General features: G+C 40.0%; 2 protein-coding genes across 6 annotated transcripts in view; both read left to right on the top strand.

Annotated features, from left to right (window-relative positions):
* The first annotated feature begins 1921 nt into the window (after nucleotides 1–1921).
* Nucleotides 1922–13405, top strand: boka (BCL2 family apoptosis regulator BOK a). Of its 5 annotated transcripts, none has more exons than XM_013909297.1 (5): nucleotides 1922–1942; nucleotides 2312–2647; nucleotides 4811–4939; nucleotides 6827–6990; nucleotides 11445–13405. In XM_013909297.1, exons 2-5 carry the CDS (start codon nucleotides 2434–2436, stop codon nucleotides 11568–11570), a joined length of 633 nt encoding a protein of 210 aa, XP_013764751.1. In that variant the 5' UTR covers nucleotides 1922–1942; nucleotides 2312–2433; the 3' UTR covers nucleotides 11571–13405. The 5 variants fall into 5 exon arrangements, with proteins under 5 accessions (XP_013764751.1, XP_013764753.1, XP_013764752.1 ...); XM_013909299.1 differs by having other exon boundaries at nucleotides 1923–1942; nucleotides 2315–2647; XM_013909298.1 differs by having other exon boundaries at nucleotides 1928–2078; nucleotides 2315–2647.
* Nucleotides 13406–14117: 712 nt separating this feature from the next.
* The window catches only part of atg4b (autophagy related 4B, cysteine peptidase), an 8978-nt gene continuing 4508 nt past the window's right edge, over nucleotides 14118–18587 (top strand). Inside the window, exons 1-6 of the mRNA XM_005727195.2 lie at nucleotides 14118–14296; nucleotides 17150–17251; nucleotides 17373–17444; nucleotides 17538–17636; nucleotides 17740–17841; nucleotides 17936–18008. Coding sequence (XP_005727252.1) covers nucleotides 14287–14296; nucleotides 17150–17251; nucleotides 17373–17444; nucleotides 17538–17636; nucleotides 17740–17841; nucleotides 17936–18008 — 458 coding nt within the window. The 5' untranslated portion in view covers nucleotides 14118–14286. The remainder of the gene's footprint in view (nucleotides 14297–17149; nucleotides 17252–17372; nucleotides 17445–17537; nucleotides 17637–17739; nucleotides 17842–17935; nucleotides 18009–18587) is intronic.

The raw sequence follows: 18587 nt of genomic DNA, 5'->3' as shown, positions 1-18587 counted from the left end.
CGTCTGCCAAGCTGATGTGTTCAAACATTTTTCTGCTGGGGAGTGGTGAAGGCGTGTCTCCTTTACTTTTCAGACAACAATGTGCCTCCACTTCAGAAGGGTCTTTGTGGCTGTCAGTAATGATGACTGCAGCTTTTAACAGTTAAACTCTACAGCCCAAAGACTTTAGAATTAGTTCTTGTTTGATTACCTTTGTCGCAAAGTTTTTTTTCATTTTCTTCACTTCACAAGCTTTATCTGCATTAACACAGAGTTCTAAGATTACAGCTTTTGATTTCTGCCTTGATAAACTGAGTAAAGTGGTGCACCGTGTTGCTTTCTTTATCACGGCTAACTCTTATCTGTGCTGGACGACTGTGTCACAGAGGGTTCCCATAAAAAAGTGACCTCCCTCATTTGAAGTACATTATGAAAAAGGCGGACACCGTGTGACTTTGAGCTTATCTCCTCCTGTGAAATGTACAACAACAGCTGTGAGTCCACCACCACCCAGCCCCTATTTGGTTTAAAGGAATCATTTACTTTTGTAAGAAATGTGTGCCAACCTGTTTTCTTGCTGAGCTGGACAAGACGCTTGACGTGAACCAAGCTTTGTGTTTGTCGTAGCCAGAAACAAATCAGATTTAGTCCCATTACTGGAAATACTCCAGTCGATGACGATACTGCCTGCCACTTCTGGCTGTGAGATCTCTAGACAAATAACCAAATCAACACTTTGTGCACTCTATTAAAGATTAGAATGACTTTGTAGTATTGAACTGACAATCTGATATATAGTTTTATGTGAAAATGGCTCTAGTGAGTGCTAATGTTATCTTGGACACGGCAAGGCTAGCCCTTTCTCAGACTAAGTCAAACAGGCACAAGTGTTATCAACTTCCAGATAAATATTTAATATCAAATATCAAACTCCTCCTTCAGCCTTCAGTGCAACAAAAGTGTTAAAAGGCCCGAGAAAGAGAGATCCCATTTCTCTCATATTGCCTTCTCTAAACTGGTTTCTTTAAAATCCAGAACTGAATGTCAAGTCTTCTCTTCACATACAAAGTCCTGAATGATCATGTAGCATCATATTATCCCAACATAGATCTTTGCCCTTTGACTGCAGGCTTACTTGTGGCTTGTAGATATTTGTAAAAGTACAATCGGAGGCAGAGCCTTCGGTTTTCAGGCCCCTCTTCACTGGAACAAGCCCCCACTTTGGATTCAGGAGGCAGACACCTACTAGCCTTCAAACTTTCCTTTTTGATGAAGCATAGAGTTAAGTTTGGATCAGGTGACCATAAACCCTGAGTATTTGTGTTCCACTCACCTCTTTTAACTCGTCATGCATTTATATCCCACTGTTGCGTGTCATTAACACGCATGTGTAATGCTGTCTTTAATACGCTGTCAGAAAGTCACGCGATTTAATGGTGGCTATTAAATGGGTTTGGCTTTGTTGTGAAAGAAAAATTGTGTGCAGTAAAAGATTACATCACATAATACAGCAAAAAAAAAAATTGAAATACTGCTTTCATCATGTCCGTTTTCATTTTCTAATCTGAGACAGAGGGCTTTTTATTAACATTTTACTGTTGAACTGCCTCTAATCTCTTCACAACCTGCTTTCAGTTAATTAAATACCGCTCTCATGTTCCAGTATGATCCCACACTTGATTTAACCACGCACGTTTTGTTTTCATTTAAACTACATTAAATGCTTCATTGCTTTCAACAAATCAGAACTACTTAAGTTTAAATTACAATTTGTCTTGTAGACACACCTTTAATAAAAACAGTTGTTGATTAACAGCTGAGACACAACTGGGTCATGTCCTGTATGTGTGTCTTTTATATGAGGTGGGTCGGGGGCAGAGGGGCGGTGCTTGTGTTGCTACAGCTTATCTCCGCCTTTCACTCCACAATAAGTTCCCTTAGAAGGAAAGCCTGCCTGCAGACTGTAAGTGGAAAGCATTTTTTACACTCAGCGTGGTAGTAACTCATTAAAAGTGAAAACATTTTCTACTCACCGCGAGATTAAAATGCAGCACACTTAGGATGTCGGGGTTTTTTACCTTCTCGACATAGTACTTCGGGTAAGTGTGCTTGGATGATGTTTGATGTCCGCACACCTTTAAGGATTCATACACAACTTTTCAGGTATAGTGCCAAGCTTCTCCTTGAAGTGTCCATCCTGGGTTGTGGGTTTTCGACAGACTTTGATTGCGTTTGGATCCTGGAGCTTTATCTAGGCTATCAAAAGATATTCACAAACTAATCCCCGTGTTTGTTCTGCAGGATAATCTCCACAAGTCTTCCTTTCTCTTAGCAGAGAGACGGGGCAGAAGGAGAAGGTTCGAAGAGGGGGCGTCCACTGGGGAGAAGCGGCCGCTGAGCGAGGCGGTGGAGGCGGTGAGGTGAGGAGCGCACTCAGAGGAGGGTGACGGGGGCATGGAGATGTTGCGTCGCTCCTCTGTGTTTGCCTCTGAAGTGTTTGACCGCTCGCCCACCGACAAGGAGCTGGTGTCCCAAGCCAAAGCACTGTGCAGGGAATACATCCACTCCAGGCTGAACCGTGCCGGGATCGGCTGGTCCAAGCCTGAACACGGACTGGCTGCGTCAGGTGGGACACTGGGAGAGATATCTTCGGTCCTGCTGTGGCTGGGTAAGTTTTCGGGAAACGTTCGTGCGTTTTTTGCGCACAATAGTACACTTAATTCAAACAGAGACCCGCGATCACCCTCAAATGTGTGTTTAATATTCAAGAATGTATCGTATTCCTGCTAAATCCTAATATGGTTTCCGGGAGCGCTGAGTTCACCTTTCACGTTTTTGTGCAGCCAAATGCCACAATATTCTATATTCTATTGAATATATCTATATTTTAATCGTTTAAACGGCCAGATTGGGATTTATGATAAAGATATGTCTTTATTTTATATTTATACTTATAAATAAATAAACACGTAAACGACTTTATCGGAGAACACCTTTATTATTTAGAGAATCATGACGTGATTCCCAGGAATCCCCATAATAAAGCTAAGGTCACCGTTTAGTTTGCGTAATATTTTTCTTTCTGGATGCTGGCCCAGTATAAAAACTGGTGTGGTGGATTTTCTTCCTCTGGGAGGATTCACTTTACCATGCGTGCGGAACTTCCCACCTCCAGATAATTCACTGGAAGTTCATGTTGAAACTCGGCTGCTCAGCTTTGAAAATCCTGGAGGGGGTACACTGTTGCTGAATAGTGAAACTGAACAAAACCACTTGTGCCCTTCTAAGAATAGAGTTACAAAACACTTCGACAATAATGAGACTTTTTTTCATAAATAGTTCACCTCTTTTGATAGCAGACTAATATCTGGCAAAATAACAGAAAAACTCCAAGCAAGGAGGACCAGTCTAGCCATGTTCTGACCAAACTCACTTAATTCCAGCATCTTAAAAGCTCACTTACTGATATGTCATATCTGGTTTGTTTAATCTCAACAAAAACTATGTTGTGTAAAAACATTTATGTCACGGAGTTTTTTGGGCTGGGTCAGAGACTCCAGGATGTTATTGGTATCTTTGGAAAGTTTAGCTCTTTTCCTCTGCTTTGAGTCTTTCTACAGTGCTCAGTTAATAGTTTCACTAAAGTGTTTACTGTTAAAAGGGTTCCATTAAGATTCAGAGAGATGATAAACCCGTGTTTTATCACCGGGCAGTGTCCCTTTGTTTCTTATTCAGATCCGGTGCGTGGCTGTCATACCCTGATTTAAAATACAAAGATGGGAACAGCCAAGAGGTAAAATGAATGTATGTAACAGATAGAAACAGCTTCTGGGTTAGAAAAGTGAGACCAGCACAGAAGTGCTTTAAACCTGATTCTTTTGAACAGTCGTCTGGTTCTATAGAAATCTATGAGAAAATGTCTCCGCTGCTCTCTGCACCTATGACTTCTACAAACACTTTCCTGATGTGTTTATGAATTCAATCCCTAGTTTCAATTCTTACTAAATACAACATGATGTTCATTAGGTAAATTATGATCCACACTGGAGTCCAAAGGGGCAGTAAAGCGTGATATCCTTTAGGGCATGGCTGTGTTGTGATTGTCAAATGGTGACGGTGAAAATGCTAACACGTGACTTCCTGTTTTGATGTAGCTACACTCCCAATATATTTGTCATCATTATTATTTGAAAACAGTTCCATGGAAGCAGGCCCTGTTGTGAAGTCTTAACCGACCAATTAGCCCGCATTAGCAGAATGTAGGCTAACCAGCAGTTTATTGGTGATATCAAAATCACTGTATAAGTAATTAAAGAACATTATTATTGTTTCCTTTCAATTAGGCCGCATAATTTAAACTATTTTCGTTTTTGGTTTTTTTTGGCCAGAAGTAGATTTGCATTCAGTGAGGTCAATTCCAGCCATTTTCAGGAACGACATGATTAAGGAAATGGGTATCTTTACATTGGGTTCAACTTCACAGTGACATTGTCCATGTTTAATATACGATCTTTGCTCTTTGACCAAGCCAGGGTGTCTAACTGAGCAAAAGTGCTTCCCCAGTAAATCAAAACAATTGACGACATTTTTCCAATTAGATCAAATACAAAGTATTTTATTCAGTAATATCTCTCAAAAGTCATATCTTTTATACGGCATTATCTAAGGTGGTCAAAATTGCCTTTACTAGCCATATGACTAGCTACTGGACGAGATAGCTGTGGCTTATAATGTGTAATAGTTACTTTTAAAAGCCACACAGCTTTGTTTTGAGAGTTTTTTTTTTAAAGTGAGAGCTTTGACTGAGTTTGCTTTCTCTTGTTTTGGACAGGCGATGAGTTGGAGTACCTTCGTCCCAATGTGTACCGTAACGTCGCCCGCCAGCTGAACATCACAGTGGCATCGGAGAGCGTGGTGTCCGATGCCTTCCTGGCTGTCGCTGCAGACATTTTCTCCACAGGTAGGTCAAACTCTGGAAAATCAAGCCATGCAGATCTGCATCACAGGAACTAACGTTGGTGCTTTCTTAACTGGTCTAACCTGTACTAACTTGGACTTCAAAATGAAAAAAGGGAACGTATTTTGGTTATCACTGGGAAGGAGGAAGCCTGAGACAGACAAAAATAAAGATGTACTGAAAGTTTAGAGAACTGAGTTACTTTACTTTACAAATTACAAATGGCTAAAACGTTTTGTATAAGTGATAATGCCACCCGTTGTCATGTAAACACTTCTTATTTAGGCTCACCACAGGATTCTCCATTAGTGAGAGACATTTTTAGGGCTGCCATTATCCCCCTGAAATGAAAGGAGCTGGAGGGAAAACATTCAGTCCATATTAGGTTAACACGATGGTGGAGCGAGTGATTGTTACAGACAGTTTGGACCCCACCCAAGGAGTTCAGACATGAGTCCCAGCTGGGTAATTCTTCAGGGAATTTTTAACAAAGCAGTCTGATGAAAAGGTAAAGAACAGTTGGCTGGAGACGAGAGAAAATCCAGTCAGTCTGGTCCTCAGTAATGTTCAGAGTTACTTAGTAATTCAAACGTAGCGAACTTAAAGATTATCTGCCTTAATTCTCACAGTTCACAACTGATTATGATAACTTGCAAAGGGAATTCAATACCACGAGCAAAAAAGGGGGAAAAAAAAAAGGTCTCACGTCTCAGTCTCATGTTGAAAACTTGCGTATCAGTGAATACAGTGTAAACATGGACAAACCGCAGTGCCGACAGAAGAAGAGAACAAAGAGGAAGTCCTGAGCAACAGCAGATTATGACCACAAACTTGTGTAATCTGCACGAGCACAGTTAGAAATGTCATTTGGCTTCCCGCACGACAAAGATAAACTACAGCGGCAATATGTTCAGGCATCGTAACGCAACCCGCGCAACGGTGTAGCTGTAGTCATTTAGTCATGTAGTCGACACACACACAGACTACACTGTTACAATTTCCATTTCCTGTACTACTAAGTACATATTAATTATATAAAAGTAAACATAGATAATAATATAATAATAGATGTTTTACACCCCTTCTGATGTTGTGTGTCTTATTGTAAAAGTAACCACAAGTGAAAGCCTTATTTAACTCCAGCTGATTTTCTCATTCACAGCACCTAAAACTTACATAGTGTTGTTTTTGTAGCAGCAGGGAGATCATACTCGAGTATGGCTTGAATGTTTTTTTTTGGTTGACTTCCTATCGAGTATCGAGTACAGCTTAATTTCCACTATATTTGACCTTCATACCTTCATGTCCTTTTCAAACATTTAAAATCTTTCTGAACAGTTCAAAAAAACTACATTCCTGACCTATCAGATGTTGATAGCAGTATGAAATATGCAGAAACTTTAGAGTATCATCCTGCAAGTTTCCAGATTTCCTCTTCAAAGAGATCAGACGACAGTTAGAGGAGATGGATGAAGCCGAGGCTCGGTTTGTATGTGTTGGACATATAAACACGACAAAAATAGTCCGAAGCACTGACTGTAAATGGTGTGGCGGCAGAAAGCTCTACTGAGCATGCAAGCTTGGTTGGAGAAATGATGTGCTCACTAATCTAGCGAGGCATTCTGCCTGCCTGCCGTCCCAGGTCTGGTGTTTGGGTTTTCCCCGTTGCAGGCCTCCTGCTGAGATTGGATAATTTGTTCATCCACCTTTAAAGAAAGCTGCTGACAGACACATTTGCTGAATTAAATCCTACTGCAGTTATTCAAGTGGAGAGCAGGGTCTCTCCACTTATGAAATAATGACTTTCAGTATGTGCTCACACATCAGACAGCAGGACATTGATGCTTCCATAGGTTTAAGTAAAGATGTGGTTTCTTTTTCTCTCATAAGGTGTGACATGGGGAAAGGTGGTTTCCTTGTACGCTGTGGCGGGAGCCTTGGCGGTGGACTGTGTACGCCATGGTCATCCAGCAATGGTCCATACCATTGTCGACTGCATGGGGGAGTTTGTCCGCAAGAGCCTGACTTCCTGGTTAAAAAAGAGAGGAGGCTGGGTAAGGACGACTTATTATTACTTGTTTGTATGTTTCCGTAAGCGTGTGTTAGTCTGTATAAATGTACGACTATGTGGCAGCTATGAGACAAGTAACTGAAAATGACAGCCGGCATCTGTGGGTTCGGTTAAGTGTCAGTAAGAGCTCATAAAACCAAAGAAGAGAGGAAGCCATCAGCTAGTCTAGTCTGTTAAGTTAATGCAGTTCCCCACAATGACTATAACTTTAACCAACCACAGCCTGCTTACGTGTCGTGGTTTCTCTTTGCTGCTCTTTTCAGTCTTCTTTTTCCCCCGGGCAAAACAGATGACTGCCCCTCCCTGATCCCGATTCTACTGAAGCTCTCTTCCTGATAAAAGGGAGTTCTTCCTTCTTACTGTCACCAGTTGCTTGCTCATTTATAATCATCTGATTGTTGCATTCTTTCTCTTACGTTGTAACGACTTTTTCTTCCAATACCAACCTATGTTACATATTCAGGTATCTGTGTATGTACATTAGGAAACTCTCCCTCCACATATGCTGAGAAATATTTTATTCTTTGTAAAAATGTACTGATCTGAGACGGTGAACGTGTAGAAGGGATTTATGGTTGCTGTAAAAATAGTGTGGCGCTCACCTGCCCCTTTTCCCACGCTATGTGTGATTTACTTACATGCAGTCAGAAACTTTGCTTTAGGCTGTTCGAGCAGGGTTGAAATTGAAACTGGAGCTTTGTGTGGACATGTAACTTCAGAGTCCCGCTTTTCAGTTTTGCGCTTTGAGTTGACGTGAGGCGATTTTTCTTTTCTTTTCACACAGCCTTTGTGATACATTCCAGTTCATCACCTGCAGGTCTTTTCTATTTGTCATACACCGACAAATGTTAATGAACGGTTGCATGTTTTCAGAAGCTTTCTGAAGATTTACCGAGCTCAGGATTTTTACTGACAGCTTGATCTCACATTTTCACTGAGAGCGCACATCCTCCTGTGCTGGGCGTGGTGGTTGTCAATCGCAACGTGTGTGTCTGCGTGTGTGATTCAGCGTACAGGGATTTTTATTTCATTAGATAACAACTTTATTGAAGCAAATAGGGTTTATTTTAAAGAAAGACAGCACATGCATACTTTTAAATCTAAGTACTCCCTCTGAAGCAGCATTTTCTTATCATTCAGTCCAAGCTGCTGCTGGTCTCCCTGGCTCATCCTCACTGCTTTGTGTTTTCACTCACAGCTCTTCCTTTTTTGAACTTTTTGGCATCCAGGTCAACTATAGTGGATACATAAGGTCAGTTACTCCTAAGGCCTAGCAAAGTAATCTCAACTGATCACATTAATTGTGGGCATAAAGCAGTTTTAAATGAAAACATTTTTGTTGGTCAAATAAACTTCAGAATTCCCTTAACCCTTTCACACATAGTGGTCACTACAGTGGACAGCTATTCAAAGGCTATTTTCTTGTATTTGTGTCAGTTTTGATGGTATACGTGCACATAAACCACCACACTGGACACTGATGTGTCATCCCATACCCTGCCACCCACTGGGCGTTTAATGTTACTATAGATGTATGACGTGTTTCATTGTAATTGTTATTTAACCCTGTCATGCATGAATTATGACAACCTCAATCAGGATTTTTTTCTTAAGTTTCTTCTTTTCTTTTCATGCCTAAAGATGAATAAAAATACTTAAGAAAAAAATGCTGATTGAGGTTGTCATAATTCATGCATGAAAAGGTTGAAGCTTGCCGAAAGTCTGTCTGACTTTTGATTTGAACCTTTTTTGATTTTAACCTTGATTTTTCTGTGTGTGTGTGTGTGTGTGTGTCTTTTGTTTTTGTTTTTTTGTGTTTTATACGATCTGCTTTGAGCAAATTGCCCCTTGACGAATTTGGCTCAATTGAAGTTAAACCAAAAAGATTGTATTTAATACTTTAAATTAAATTCATTTCAAAAATAACATTTTTATTTTATTTAGCTGTGATGAAGTTCGTCACAACAGCAGCAGAGGCTGGGAGGAAACAAATCAGTGAAGCTAACTATATTTCATTGTTATTAATCCTCTCAGTGCTTGTCGGCCTAATTTAAAAACAGCATGCTCCACCTGTAATTGGTGTGTCATAACGTGTTACAGCCACCCAGATCAGAATCGCAATATCCTTTTGTTTTAAATTAACTAGAATTCTTTGTTTACAAAAAAAGGAAAAACCTGGAACAAATGGTTCAGTTAGAAAGGGGATGTTCTTCTGCAGAATTGTGTTTATAGGAATAGCCTATCTGATAAAGTCCTGGACAAACAGTGTGTGAAATGGAACGATGCCTGACAACGTGCCTCTGTCCGCGTTCTGCTCTGCTGGAAAGAGCACATTAATGCCTTTCCGGCAGAGCGAACCACAGGCCCGTGCGCTCTGAAACATGGCACCCGAGCCTGTTTTGTTCAGAGAGAAGTGGAGTGTGACGAAATGGAGAGCGATGCATTGTATAACTGACCTCCTGAGTACAAATGAGCGACCTGTTTTTCACTCTAACCCAGAGACGTCTGCTCTGACAGATGATGTCAGTGTGCGGGGAAAACCTAAATAACGTTGTGTGACTGGGAGAAGCGGCAGGAGCTGAAGGAGGAGAAGTGTTTAGTGTCAGAGCTGACACTAAACTGCACTCTCTGTGGTATTTCATTGTCTGTAAAAGTCTGAGTAGATGGCCTCGTATTGTAAGCAGTGCTCAGAATTAAGTGTGGGCTCTGGCTTTAAAATGGCATTCTTGTGGGCTAGCTGCATATCTGCAGATTGTCAGATTAGTGGAAAATGAAGGACACATGTTGAAATTGTAAGGTCTTCTTGTGTCTGTTAAACCCTGTGAGAACCAAGTCATCATTCACGAAGAGAAACTCTAACCATCTGTTTTGGAAAAAACCCCAAAAGGACTCTTTGGGGGAAAAAAAGTAAAAATAGCTTTTGATGTGTGTCAGTCAGAAGGTTTACTTTCTTCTATTCTATTTATTTTTGTCCCCTGATTACCAAGACTTGGGAGAACAGCTTTCAAAAATAACACTCTCACAGCCCGGGACAGTGCAACTTAGACTTCAGAGGGTTAAAACAATAGACTGTAAATAAACGATGGACATGGCCATGGTGACATCATGATATGTGGAATTCTGTTTTGAAAGAAAGCTTACCAGCCACTGACAGCTTTGATTTTTTTTTTAGCTAGAGGTGTATTGTGCCAGGTTATTGATTAAAGTTAGTTAGCTGATTAGCAATCAACTGAAAAACAAGTCAGCTTTATAGCACTAGAAATGCTGTTTATAGCCTTCTCCAAAACAGTTTGGCCCTCTATGGACAGTGTTTAATTTAAACTCTTAACTTTCCTCTGCCTTATTTCAACTGTCTCATCCTCATGATATTATCCCTCAGTGTGTGAGTGTGTTGTCTCTCCTTTGTGTTTTGTCAGTAGTCTTATGGACTTTGTATTTTTGGGACTGCTTATCAAACTCTCTTAAAGGTGTGTTTTGTGTTTAGCGCTCCCTCCCTTAGAGTTGGCTCCTGGGTTCTAAACCTGCATCATATGACAAGTATTTTATTAGTCTGCTACTTAAAATTAATAAGCAGGTATTTGTGTCTTTGCTTTGCACCCATACAGAGAGTGAGGTCAAGTGCACTGTAACTTAAGAAAAGACCAGAAACTACAGCAATGCTGTAAAAGCACACAAAACACAATGAACGTTAAACAAAGCATAATAGAAAAAGGGAGTGTTATTGTTTCCCCAGAAACATTTCCATGGTGTTTTGTTAGATTTTGTTGTTTTCTGTTGTATTTCATGTAACTTCCTTTGTGTTTTGTGTGGTTTTGCAGCATTTTCCTATTTGCTGGTACTTTTTTGAGTTGCAGTCTGTTTGACCTTTCAGGGCTACCGTACACACAGTATATGGATGCAGCTTGTTAAAAGCTAGCTTTAGCTAATAACTTAGCACTACAGTTTTTTATTCAAATACGGTCTCTTCTAGCTTCAAAATATTTACATGGTGGCTTCAAAATGCCAAAACAAATGGTTGATGTTATGGTTGCTACATTCATTCTTTATATACAGTTTATGACTCACAGAATATGCATCTGGAAGACACAAATATCTACTTGTTAGAGTTAAGTAACACAAAATACTTACATTTGACTCACCTAAGCAGTAGCACAAACTTCACAAACAGCTCAAATTGTGACATGTCACATGTTGAGTGGGCCGGATTAGTGATAAAGTGATTATAACCATACAACAGGTGAATTATGTAAAAATAAATAAATCTTTTGTACAGTTGTTATAAAGGGGGGAAATTGGCTCAAACTGTTTTCTGTAGCAGGTGGTGAAGATGTTGATTTCTCCTGAAAAGTTGGATATCTTGGTTGGTTTTTATTTTCAGCCACAAAGGTTGCCACTTGTGTGAAACTTACTTATCTTTATTCCTCTGTCTCCCTGCAGGTGGATGTAACAAAGTGCGTGGTGAGCACTGACCCAAACTTCTGTTCGCACTGGCTGGTGTCTGCTGTCTGTGCCTTTGGACACTACCTGAAGACGGTCGTGCTACACCTCCTCCGCGAGAAGTGAAAGAAAAAGAGACACAGTGGATTGTGAGCACACTGCCCGGCACTGCACACCACCAACACCACTAAAGCACCCACTGCTTTGGAATATGTTTACATTTATTTGCACTGAGCCTCGTTGATGAACACCCACCCATTTCACAGACAGCGAACTTTCCTCGCGTCTTTGGCTTCCTTGTCTATTTATTATTAATGGTTATATAATGGCACACATCGGATGCAAACGTATAAAAACTGCATTTGTGAGCAAGTTTAGCTTTTCATTTTTCATCAAACTGCACAGCTTCCAGTCTTGGTGCCTGTTTTGCAGGGATTTGGCTGCTCCTAGTGGTACCAAATGGTAACTACTAGCCCTATACACAGAGAAGTCAACTCAGGATAATCTGCGAGATCCTGTGGCCATTCATGAGAACTTGGTATTAGAGGAAATCTACACTTTTCGCCTGGGCTGTAATAGTTCATGCTAGATAAAGAGAAAATTCAACATATTTTTGACCAACTAAGGACTGTACAAAATTCCTTGATATCGAGGGATCAGAAAAAACATGGTTTGTGTATTTGTTTTTCTTTTGACTTTGCAGTCTGAAATGCTCAGAACAGCACATTCTCCGTTTCAGGCCTTTATTGTTCTTATCATGATTGGCAGCAGCTTTGACATTTTCTCTCCATTCCTACAGTCACTCTTCAACATTGTTCTGAAAGCATTTAAAGTGACAGTTCGTCCCAATGTCAGATTGACAGATTTTCCTCTGGCCCTCTTATGCTGTATGTCAGTCTACATTATTCAGGCGTGAGTTGCTGTTTTTGGAGGTGACAGGTTTATATATGTCTGCTTTCTCTTGAAAATAATAAAAATTAAATGACAACGGCCCTTTGATGCTCAAAGCATTGAAAACTCAGCAGCAATGCCTCTTACGCTAAATCATCAGCCCTGTTTCACCATTTTCTTTTTACTAAATAAAAATTTACCATAGCTAATTCCAGCGATACAGTTAACAAATGTTAACTGTAAAAAAAACAAACAAACAAACAGTAACCTTTTAGAAAGAAAGTCAGTCTCTCATCAAACTACTGACAACAAGGTTTGCAGATAGTTTTTATTTATTTTTTAAATGAGTAACTCTGTCATGATTTCTGCAAAACGATGCATGGTGTGCTGTTATCTGTAAAATGGCAAATGTGACCTTGACCTTGATGAAACAAATTTGGATGGAAACCCATTAGGTGATCATTGTGTTTAGGTGTGATTACATTCTGATCAATACTCCAGGAGGAGTAATCCTCACCGTGGCATAAGCTTATTGGTTCTACAGTTGGATGAAACAGGTGGCATTGATCCAAACTCTAGAAGGATCAATAAGACCATAGACCAGAGGGAATCAATGCAGTTTTGGTTTTGGGGTGAAATGTACCTTTGTTATAAAAAGGGTAGACCATACATTTATTCTACCTGGTGAATCCATAGTAAACATTAAGATTACAAATGTTGAAGCTGAGATTAAGCTTTATCCCAAGTTATTTATGAATACTTTTTTATTAGGATATAAAATTAGAACATTTTAGTTTTTTTAATGGGCTTCGATGCTTACACCAAGTCTCTATGTACAGCAGCTTAATTCATCTTCAGTGGTCACTGTGAGGGAGTTTGTTATATTGCTGTACTGAAACTGCAGTGAGTTGCAACATGTTTTTTTCTGAGCACTTTCATTTCGTGAGTAGAATTTATTCCATGAATAATTTCACTGTTTATATGGCATGTTAAATACATAAATGTTTGTGAATGGTCTTTGACTGTAAATATGCAGACATAAATAAAATATTCTTAAAGCAATCTGTAAAGTCTGGAGCCATTAATGATGATTTTCAGCTGTTTTCCAAAGGATGAGCACTTGTAAACCCTGAATAAATGATTCCTCATTACAAAGTATTAATTAGTGGTCTATGTGCATGAAATGAAAACACCTGTATTTACAGGTGGGTTTTTTTTCAGTGTTTATGTTTCAGTCTTTTTTGTTTCATATCCCAGGACTGATCTCTAGTTGCACATCATTTACTGAATTGTTTTCAAATGTAAACTTACTGTTGTATGTGTAGGCTGCAAAGAAACTGCATAAACACTGAAGGCTATTGTTACCGCTGAACCACATTCAGTGGGTCAAAATAGCATGCATCTTTGCAAGCAGTTATTTGTGTTAAACTGTGAAATATCTCTTTATAATAAATAAAGTCTGATTTTGGGGTCTTCATTCACAGGGAAACCTTTCAGAAAATAATTTGGCCTCATTTGACTTGATGTAAGCTGTTTACAGCCCATTTACCTACACTCTTCTACACTACTACAATTTTCATCATTTATAAGTCTATATTTTCTAACAGTTGGGTTTATTTTTTTTAAATTAGTTTCCATATAAACCTCTAAAGACCGTGTCTCTTCAGATGTTTTGACATTCAGTTGGTTATATACAGCAGGGAAATAAGGGTCTCTCCTGAACGCACCTTTGGTGTTTATTTGTGTACGTGAACGCACCATGAAACCGCTTTCCACGGGATGGATACGTCACGCACTCCCGATTGGTCTTAAAGCCGCCACGCCAGATTCGATTGGATATTGACAGAAACGTCCCGGCTGTTTCCGGATTCCGCAGCAGGTTTCTCTTCCCATTGGTCCAGCGTGTCCGAGTGCAGAGAACAACAAACAAGATCGGGTGAAGACCGTCGGGATGGATGCAGGTAAGCGAGATTTTACAGGAAAATATGATATTTTACTCCCTTAGCAGTCTCGTTAGAAGTTATAATGACTACAGCATCACTCTTTAACACCTGGCCGTGGCACTTCTGCTCTGTCGCTTTGGGATCAGCGTCGCCAGCTGGCAGCCTGCCTCGGTGACGCTAGCTGCTAAAGTGATGACTAAAGCTAACTGCTAATTATCGTTAGCTTGCTGCTACTGTTGCTAAATCTGCGGGATTCCCGCTTTGACAACTTGTGGTTTCACCACAAAACATTTATTAAGGTGTCGTTTCTTGTGATGCCATATGTTGTTCTAAATAATTTGTCCTCTATACATCTTTGGACTTTTTAGCTAACGTTTTGTTACGCCCAAGATGAGCATCCCTGCTGATGCGCTGTCACCATCACATCGGTTATCAAGCTGCTGTTAGCCTGACTCTTGTTAGTTATGTGGGCAACACGTATTTTTAAAGCTCGGTGGGAATATTAAGGCATGTTAAGATATTTTCTACTGTCTGATAACAGGTTTAATGGGAGTTTTATGCTGTTCTTAATAAGAACTCGATCATTTATTGATGTTTGTTACTGTTGTACTAAAGTTTATCTTGGCTTTGAGCGCAGTGTTTCCAGCTGCAGTGAGAAGCCTGAATCTAGCCTGTTATTGTGGTTGGACATTGACCATCCTCATCAAGTCTTTAGGGACAAAAATTAAATTTTATGTTTTTTTGTTATTCAGTTATTGAAAGTCCCTTAATAGTTCCTTGTATCTGCTCGTTTAATGTTTTTAGCTTTTAGGCAGGTTAGGCAGAGAAATTTGTGCTCACTTATTATTAAACATCATGACCAAGTTTTATCTCTTGTGTTCAGGAAGTAACAGGTCGTTACTACCTTGTAACCCACTGTAGAACAAGTAGAGATATTTAAAATCCTTCATTGTATCAGCTATTAAATCCCTTAACTTTTGCAGTGGTCATTTAGAATAACTTGGTTTTATGATTGCTAATTTTTATACACATTTCTTTGTCAATCTATTATGTATTTTTTGTCCATCTTCTTCACTTTATTGCTATTTTGCAAGTAGGTTGTGTAGGTAAGTTGCAAATGAATTGCTTTTTTTGGATCAGTAAAATTGTCTGACTCTGAGTTTAAAGTACGAGCATGGAAGAATCATTTTCAGACTGATGGATGAGTGTTTTTCACTGACTCAAGTGGCATGGCCTTTCAAAATAAAGTCCTCTCAATATAAAAGTGATCTCTTCATACCTGTCTTTCAAATATTGATTGACTTGCTGTCTCCAACTTTGTTTCACATTTAAAATGAAGCACCAGAGGCTTACAGGATCCAGATGGTACCTGCTCTTTGCTCCTAGCTCCCAGCAAGGCTGCTACTTCCAGAGTTTAATTCAGCTTCATACATTTTCTTGGTGGTTACTAGCTGCTCATGACTCAAAAGGCAGTTTTCTGGTTGTTTTAGAGGGTGTGCTAGATTATGCTTAGATAGGCTGGTTCAGATTGGGGTTAACTAAACAGGAAAAAACTTAATTGAGAACAATTTTTTTAGGGAATTTCGCTGTGCGTGTTATGTAAGCAGTGAGCAATCGTAAGAAGCAAATAGACAGTCGTTAACCACATTAACCTGACTCTAAACAAATACAGGTTATCCTGGTCTTGTGGCAGTGTTTTTCTTTCTTTCGACTGTTTCTTTTAGGAGTCCTCATGTTAGATAATCTACCTCCATCTCACACTATGTCTTCCATCCACTTCTGTCACACCAATCATCTCCATGTCCTCTCTCACTAAATCCATAAATCACATCTTTTGTCTTCTTCCTTTTTTCAGCCTTCCACATCTTTTGCCCACATATCTGTTGTCTCTCAACTGCACATGTCAAAAACCTTCACAGCCTTACTTTTACAGTTTGTCTCCCAACTGTGACATGTATGCTGCCCTTTTGATGTATGTGTTCCTAATCTCATCCATCCTGGTCACGCCCAATGAAAATCTAGCGTCTTCACATCTTCAGCTCTGCCACCTCCAGATCACCGGCCTGTTTTTTCATCAGTGCCACAGTCTCAAAACCATGCATCTCAGCAGGTCTCACTACCATCTTCTTAACCTTCCCTTTTGTTCTTTCTGCTACCCATTTGACATAAACCACTTCAGACCCTTCTCCACCCACTCCGTCCTGCATGCACTCCCTTCACTTCTCTTGTGCACTGTCCATTGCTTTGGATTGCTGATCCTGTGCATGGCAGGCAGTCTGCAGAAGATTATATGTTGACTTAGAGAAGTTACTACAAACAAGAGGTTTTTTCCTGTAAAAAGGGAGATTTTCCTTTCCGCTGTCACCAAGTGCTAAATCATAGTGGGTCGCCCGATTGCTGAGATTTTCTGTGTTATTGTGTGGTCTTTACCTTACAGTTTCACGTGCCTTGAGGCAAGTGTTGTTGGGATTTAGGTGCTATATAAATTGAATTGAATGGTTTGGATATTAAGTGCTTAAAGGCAGGACACTGCAACAAATGTGAACACTTGATTTAATCAGTTTCTTAAAAGCCCCCAAATTTTTGTTCCTGGATGTGGTTTAGAGTTCACTCCAGCAACTAATGGATACTCCATCTGAACTCCCTGAGAGATAGGTTCATGTTTATCAGCTGCAATAATTGGCCTGTGATAATGCTGGTGATCACCTGACATTTATTGACAAGTCTGAATATGGTCCTCACTCACATGCACTGCACAGCAAGAGATAAACCACCTCAGCTGTCAGCGTGTAAGCTGCCCGAGTTGAGTTGTGAAAACAGCTTTATCTTCCCTCAGACTCCTCCTCCTTTTTTTTTCCTTTTTTTTTGCAGCTACCTTGACATACGACACACTTCGATTTGTTGAGTTTGAAGATTTTCCCGAGACCTCGGAGCCTGTGTGGATCTTGGGCAAAGAATACAATGCACTCACAGGTGGGACTTGAATCTTCTCGCATGAAAATTTCAATACCTACGAAACGCATCACAAAGTCAGCCACTCTGTTTTGTCATTATGATGTGGATATGTTGTAATATGCCGATGTCTGTATTGTAGAGAAAGATGAGATTTTATCAGATGTCACTTCACGCCTGTGGTTCACATACAGAAAAAACTTCCCACCGATTGGTCAGTTCTGGTCTTCATAACTTCTGTCACACGTTTCTAATGTGACCTCTGGCTATCAAAAGGAGTTATGGGTGACCCATGAATCTGTTACAGGGGGGACCGGACCAACATCAGACACGGGGTGGGGATGTATGTTACGGTGTGGCCAGATGATTCTGGGCGAGGCCTTGGTGTGCAGACATTTAGGAAGAGGTAAGGCGGACTTTATCTCTGCGTGGCACCAACAGCCCGTCTCCAGTGAATTGAAACGAGGCTTGTTTTTGACAGATTTCATAACTGACCTTTTTGTTTTCAGATTGGAGATGGGCCAAAGGCCAGAAACAAAGAGAGGAGTACATCAGTCTTCTCAACGCCTTCATCGACAAAAAAGACAGCTATTATTCCATCCATCAAATTGGTAAGTAGTGAGCTTCAAACCATTCCAGTTACACCAAGGCTTGAGTGAAAGACTTCACAGGAAATTCTTCTTCTGTTCTTATTAAATGCTGCAGCTCAAATGGGAGTTGGAGAGGGAAAGCCTATTGGCCAGTGGTATGGACCAAACACAGTTGCCCAGGTTCTAAAGTAAGTACAGGAAAGTACCACAAGGGTCCATTGTGGACTTCACGCAAACACACAAAGCCAAAATGAGCAAGAAATCCCCGCATTTTGAAAGCTAGAACAAAGGAATTACTGGCTCTGTGCTCTGTAAATTAAAGATTAAAGCTGTGCTGTGCAGCATTTTTGTGAGCAAACAACAGTTTTTGTGTTCAGCATTTCTCTTAAGCACACATTATTTGTGTCTTTAAGGCCTTAAACATTTTTAGTGCATTTCTGCTGCTCTCAAGTTTATGGGGTAATTCTTGACTTGCTACTTGTTGGTCTTTAATCCATTAGCATTTTCTGGACTATAGTTTTTCTGCTCATCGGTCAGCCATTTATTTTCATTTTTCAGACATTTATCACTACTGCAGGAAAATCGAAAAGAATCCTGGTAAGAACAGGAAAAAAAAAAAAAGCTGAGTAAAAACCCCCAATGAAATATCCCACTCTGATATCACTTAGTGTGCAGCATACCAGTGTGGTATTTTTATTATTTGCAATTCAAATTCCTTTAAGTTGACTTTTATATGTAACACCAGCTAAAATAGTTCCTTACAACTC

Source organism: Pundamilia nyererei, unplaced genomic scaffold (genome assembly GCF_000239375.1).
Source record: "Pundamilia nyererei isolate P.nyererei 1_Seehausen unplaced genomic scaffold, PunNye1.0 scaffold00023, whole genome shotgun sequence".
Lineage (NCBI taxonomy): Eukaryota > Metazoa > Chordata > Actinopteri > Cichliformes > Cichlidae > Pundamilia > Pundamilia nyererei.
Note: the sequence above shows the minus strand (reverse complement) of the source record. Positions and strands in the feature narration are given on the sequence as shown.

Excerpts from the sequence above, each read along its gene's own strand:
- boka (XM_013909297.1), top strand. The coding sequence starts at position 2,434 with ATGGAGATGTTGCGTCGCTCCTCTGTGTTTGCCTCTGAAGTGTTTGAC. Across the intron at positions 2,648-4,810 it reads TTCGGTCCTGCTGTGGCTGG|GCGATGAGTTGGAGTACCTT; the intron begins GTAAGTTTTCGG and ends TGTTTTGGACAG. Across the intron at positions 4,940-6,826 it reads TGCAGACATTTTCTCCACAG|GTGTGACATGGGGAAAGGTG; the intron begins GTAGGTCAAACT and ends TTCTCTCATAAG.